The sequence below is a fragment of the Diorhabda carinulata genome, chromosome 1 (assembly GCF_026250575.1).
Source record: "Diorhabda carinulata isolate Delta chromosome 1, icDioCari1.1, whole genome shotgun sequence".
Lineage (NCBI taxonomy): Eukaryota > Metazoa > Arthropoda > Insecta > Coleoptera > Chrysomelidae > Diorhabda > Diorhabda carinulata.
Genome location: NC_079460.1, coordinates 33,300,316 through 33,306,315, shown reverse-complemented (window position 1 = coordinate 33,306,315; position 6,000 = coordinate 33,300,316). Strand labels below are relative to the sequence as shown.

General features: G+C 29.6%; 1 protein-coding gene across 1 annotated transcript in view; it reads left to right on the top strand.

Annotated features, from left to right (window-relative positions):
• Positions 1-6,000, top strand: part of LOC130891360 (MFS-type transporter SLC18B1-like) — a 46,123-nt gene continuing 40,123 nt past the window's right edge. The window contains exon 1 of the mRNA XM_057796026.1: positions 1-373. Coding sequence (XP_057652009.1) covers positions 366-373 — 8 coding nt within the window. The 5' untranslated portion in view covers positions 1-365. The remainder of the gene's footprint in view (positions 374-6,000) is intronic.

Here is a 6,000-nt window from a genome sequence, read left to right as displayed (position 1 = left end):
TAACAGATGATCTTATCTCTATAATTATGTGATAATAAGTAATTACCAAAGTGAATTGTTAAGAAACAAAGTATAAATATTGCGTTTAATCGATTTAGGATAGATTAAAATAATCTTTTAAGCTGTAGTTATTTATACTGTTTCCACCGATTTGTGATTTATACGAATGATATTTTACGAAAAAAAGTTTTCAATATAAAAGTAATGAAAGGTCATGAATATTTCTTTTTGTTTTAAATTTTTACGTGCATTTTAATTCATTCAATATCATTGTTTATAAAAAAATTGCTTATCACACAATTGGTAAATAAATAATAGTAGTGATTGTACCAACGTTAGACATTCTATGTGTGTATTTGGTGATTATGGTCAGGTTAGTACTCAACATATTTTTAAATCTTTGTCGAAGTGATTTTTGGCGATATGATTATTGAAATTAAGTTGAGTGATATGGATATAAAATTTAATTCTATTCGAAACTGCTTATGAAATGAACTTTGTTATATTTAGATATACTTAAGATAATTTACATTATCGAATTATCAAACGTCCAGATGAAGATATTGAACTTTGTCCAGAACGGGGTACATCTTTTACCACATCTAGACTGTTTATTAATACACCGTACGTGTTGAAGATAAAATACTGGGAATCATGTGAAATATTTCTAGTGCTTCTGTCCATTCCATTCTTTTTCATGCATAATTAGCAACATATTTTCTATTTGGTAAATTATGGAAAATTTATAATAAATTTCAGATTCGTTAACAATATGAACCACTCTAAACAAACTAAATGACAGATGACATTCAGACTCTACGTAAATATAAAAAACGATAGTTGCTCCAAATTGGCTACAAAATATTACCACAAACCTTTGAAACGAGGTTTTAGAATTAAGTCTTGGTACTTTTTTTATTGAAGTATTATGGCTCCATATATTTTGTTTGGTTTTCCTTGGATGTTATCTCTTCATTCATTACTTGTTATATGCTAGCATTTCTTCACATTCATCTTTCTCCTTTCTTTATAGCGAACATAAAGTAATCCATGGACTCATTAGTATCTAAATAAACAATAATAATTAAAATTCACGATACCTATTTTTTTGGGTTTTATCTCTTACTCTATTGTCTAAAATCACATGTGCGGATTGACGGAAAAGCCGCTTTTCAATAACATAATTATTGTAAAAAATATTTTCTTTATCAATATAATATCCCTATCGAACCATACAAAAAGAAATTACACCTCTTTATTTGTTTAAAACCGCTTTCTACGGAGCCATTTGTCAAGTTAAAGAATAAAAGTAATCGAAGGATGCCAGATCAGGTGAATATCACAGATGAGGCAGTAACTCTTAATTTGGACAGGTGCATAGTTATCTTTTTCTCTTTGTCTAAATAATAAACTTTTGGAAGCCCAAAACACTTTTTGCAAAAAAATGGATTTTGCTTTTTTGAGAGGAAGTTCACAGGATGAACTTGTTTCGATAGTATTTTTGCTTCTACATCAGGAACTCCATATAATAAATAGTCAAAAAAGAGTTAACCTAACCACTCAAACAACAAAACTTGTGTGGAAAGTAATATTTAAATTTCAGTCTAATAGTTCGTAGCCACAATAAGTCCTTAGTCCTTAAGCGAACCATTGGTAATACTTAGTAAGCAGTAAATAGTAGTAGATTGTATGATATTATATATGATTGTATGATATTATATATATATATATATATATATATATATATATATATATATAGTTTTTTATTGGGAAGGAAACACCAAAGTGGACTAATTTCAATATATTTTTCGAGCTTTCGAATACTTATGTATTCATCGTCTGGGACTGAAATTATGGTTAAATACAATATGAGTAATATGTATAATATGTTATATGTATAACAATAATAAAATTTTACTTACAATAATTAATTAAGATTGCCGGTGATTTTTGATATTATTAAAGCTTGTACACAGAAAAAAGCATTCTCCTTGGCACTATCAACAAAGGTATATTAAAAAATGATAATAATGATGCTATCCAAAATATGAATAAACCAAAAAATTCATAATTGGAAAATAAAATTGCTTTTTTCCCAATGACCAAATTGAGCTTTCAACGTATTTATAATTTTCACGTGCTTAATGTATAATATTAAACAATGAACCATATAAACATGTTAGCGTGAATAATGGGATTATAAAAAATCACGAATGTGATTTTCAAATGCCTAAGTTACACGAAGAAAATTCCAGAACATTCTTTAAAATAAAACGCAATAAGATTAAATTTCACAAACATTTGTCAGCATTTATTTTATTATAAATAAGATTAATGTAAATAACTTTAAGAATGAATATTGTTAGTTTGTTCTTGATATTAATTGTATTCATTCGATAACATAAAAATTGTAATATTTTTGTGTTAATAAAATTTTTAAAAATATTTTTCGAGTACCGAAAAATATAATTCCTACGCTTTTTTATTTATCTAGCCGTAAACAAATTATTCTTTCATAGTTACATATCGTAGTAATTTAAAAATAACAAGATGAGTTTGAATGATTAACAAATAAACTATGGAAAATTTATTTTTTTAGTGTAAATAACTTTATGGAGAAAACGTAATAGTTATACTGTTACATAAGACAATAATTATCGATGAAGTAAATATTTTTTGTGATGATATGATATAAACATTCTGATATTTACAGATTGTTGTTAGTACTTGTTGTGATTATAATATGAATAATTCTAATTACATTCAATTCTGTGGTTTGTTTGTTATCGTAGCATCATTTTTCCTATAATTGGTGACGTTGACTTAATTGCCAAGGTTGGAGCAAGATACGCAAAAATTTTTGATACTAATAATGATTCAAAAACCATTTTTTGTTATTATATCGCAACCCAACTTAAATAAACCTATCACTCCGCTGGATGCTTAAATGCTCGCATGAAAACTTCTGTTTCCCAAGCTAGGATTTCCGAGGATCATACCAGATGATATTTTATGTTCAACGAATTACGAGGATATATTGATATCTAGTTAGCCTAGACCAGTTCCATGCATACACAAAATATTGTGTTACCATAGCAACGAACAATAACTTATTAGAAGTGTCAGTGTAAAGTTTGACGTCAGAAAAGTAAACCAGAGTTACGCAATTAATTAAAAGAAAAAAGATGTCCACCCAAAATGGGAAAATCGAAAAATTGGAGAATTGAGCCATCACCAAGTACCTATATTTAAAAGGGTTAAGAGGTAAGCAGATTTACGAAGATATGCTTAATACCCTTGGTGATCAATGTCCTTCGTATGCGACCGTGAAAAATTGGACTGCAAGCATCAAAAGAGGTAAATTTTTCATTGAAGATTATGACCGATCGAGAAGGCCAGTTTCTGTGTCAGTCCCCGAAAATATCGATGCAAGATATCATGACTTGATTTTATCAGACCGTCGAATTGGGCTAAAACGGATATCTGAAGCAATGCATATTTCATAAAAACTCGTTCATCATATAGTACACGTAAATTTGGACATGAGCAAAATTGCTGCAAAATGGATCCCCAAATGTTTGACCAAAAGCGTGCAAGGGTAGAAACATCGCGTTCGATCTGTGCTCGATTTGAATACGATGTAGACTTCTTAAATCGAATTGTTACTATGGATGAGACTTGTGTACATTTCTACGATCCATAAACAAAGCAACAATCAATGGAATGGCCACACTCTGGCTCTCCAAGACCTAAGAAGTTTCGTGTCCAAATCTGCTAGAAAAGTTCTTGCTTCAGTTTTTTGGGATTGCCATGGAGTAATCATAATTTATTTTTTGGTTAAAGGTAAAACAATATTTGGAGGTAACTATTCGACATTACTGATCACTCTACGAGAAAAATTAAAGAGAAAAGACGCGGAAAGCTATCCAAAGGTGTTTTGTTTTTACAGGACAACGCCCTTGTACACAAATCTCATGTTGCCATGCAAAAAATTCGTGATTTAGGGTTTGAATTACTAGAACACCCTTCTTTTTCACAAGAGAAAAAAGTTTAAAAGGTCGTAAATTTTCTTCCAACGAGGAGGTAATAAAAGCTGTGGAGGTCTGGTTTGCAGAGAAAGAAGAAACTTTTTTTGAAAGGTCTAGAGACGTTGCAAGTTCGCTGTAATAAATGTATCCAATTAAGAGGCGAATATGTTGACTAATAAAATATTTTGACATTGAAATTTTGTTTGGTTCTATAGTAGGCTAAGAATTTTTCAATATATCCTCGTATAGCCGCCTAGATTAAGCTCGTTTGATCCTGTATTTTTGTGAGTGTATTTTATCACCACTTAATGAAAACACGTGTTTTGAAGCATCGACTATTGTGCTCCATTTATTTCTGTCCCACATCTGTTTGCTCCAGTCACGTACTCCTAGAGTTTTTAAATCTTGTACAATCTGATCTTCCCATTTTTTGATCTACTTGGCAATTGTTTGTCGTTCTGTCTCAATTCTGTAATCTATTGTACTTAGAGTTACATCATCAGCATTTCCCTTGATTTCTTGTTGACTCTTATTCCTTCCATCTTCGAATCCTTGAATTATTATATTATTGCGCCTTATTTATCTTTCTATATTTTCCAGTCTCTCTTCTTGTTCGACTATTTGGACAAAGCTATTGATTTTTAATTCTTCTATAATATATGCATTTCTGTCTATTTTTTCTTCGATGCTCATGAGACTTCTTTTATCTGTAAGCACATTCCTATAATTGTTTCCATATCGACTTTTTCTTTTTTGACATTCATTTCTCTACTTACGCACCTCTTTTGTCTTGGAAAACAGTGTTTGTTTATCGCTTTTCTTGTCGATATTAAGTAGTATTTAGATTATCGATTTAAATAATTCTGATTTGTTTTATATTTAGTTTTTCCCTTACTTTAATGGTAAAGAAATAACCAGTTATATATATGATAACTTATACTTACACAAGATATTTCTAAACTTTCTGATAATTATACTCCTACGATTTAACTGTGTACTATTCACATTAGATGCAGGACCGTACTCCGCCCAACTGCCATACTGCTTCAAATAAACACAAGTAGTGATCGGTATCATCAGCAATAGTCTCTAGAATCATGACCCTATAAGTCTTCAGCAAATTGCTTTCAACAGCAAATACATAGTTTTCTCCTGACAATTTCTGCATATTAAGATGATTCGTTAATCCAATTATATTCAAGTCTCAGTTTATTCATCCGCCAACAAACTATGTTTAAAAGAACATCTATCTCTGAAACCAAAGTAATCATTACAGCTACTTCATCATTTTCCCAGCCCTTCCCCCAAATTTCTTGATAATTATCTGGATTCATTATCAAACTTAAAACTAAATACTGTTGATTGCCCAAAATACCTGAATTATGACCACCTACCTTTTTATATCAATTTCTCTGTCGTTTCTTCATTATATGATCTATTTCTCTTTCTTTAGTGTTATTACACATTACATGTAAAAAGTAACTATCTTTATTTTCATAATCGTGAGATCTATAAAAATGTATATCAAGCCTTTATTTCGTTTATTATCTTTACAAATTGATTTTTTGTTTTTGGATATCGTTTTATCCTTTAACATCATCATCATATATTCAATTATTGTTTTTATTTTACTTTTGACTTTGTTTTTAACTCTTCTAATACCAACGTAATTAATTTAAAAGTTGGATAGGTTTCTATATTTGTACACTGGGTACTTTTGGGCTTTTGTTCACCAAGAACACATTAAAACTACTAACTATAACTTGTAATTACCTAATTTTATGAAATTTTGAAGGATCATGATTCATATAAATAATAGATAAATAAATACGTGACCAAACGGCTATACGAATCTTAGCATGAACTATTGATATTCAGGAAAATCTTGAATATCAGGAAATCAACATTTATTAGAAATTACTTGATGTTTACTAAAGATAAAGCATTAGTTCTGAATTCCCATTTTAGTAAA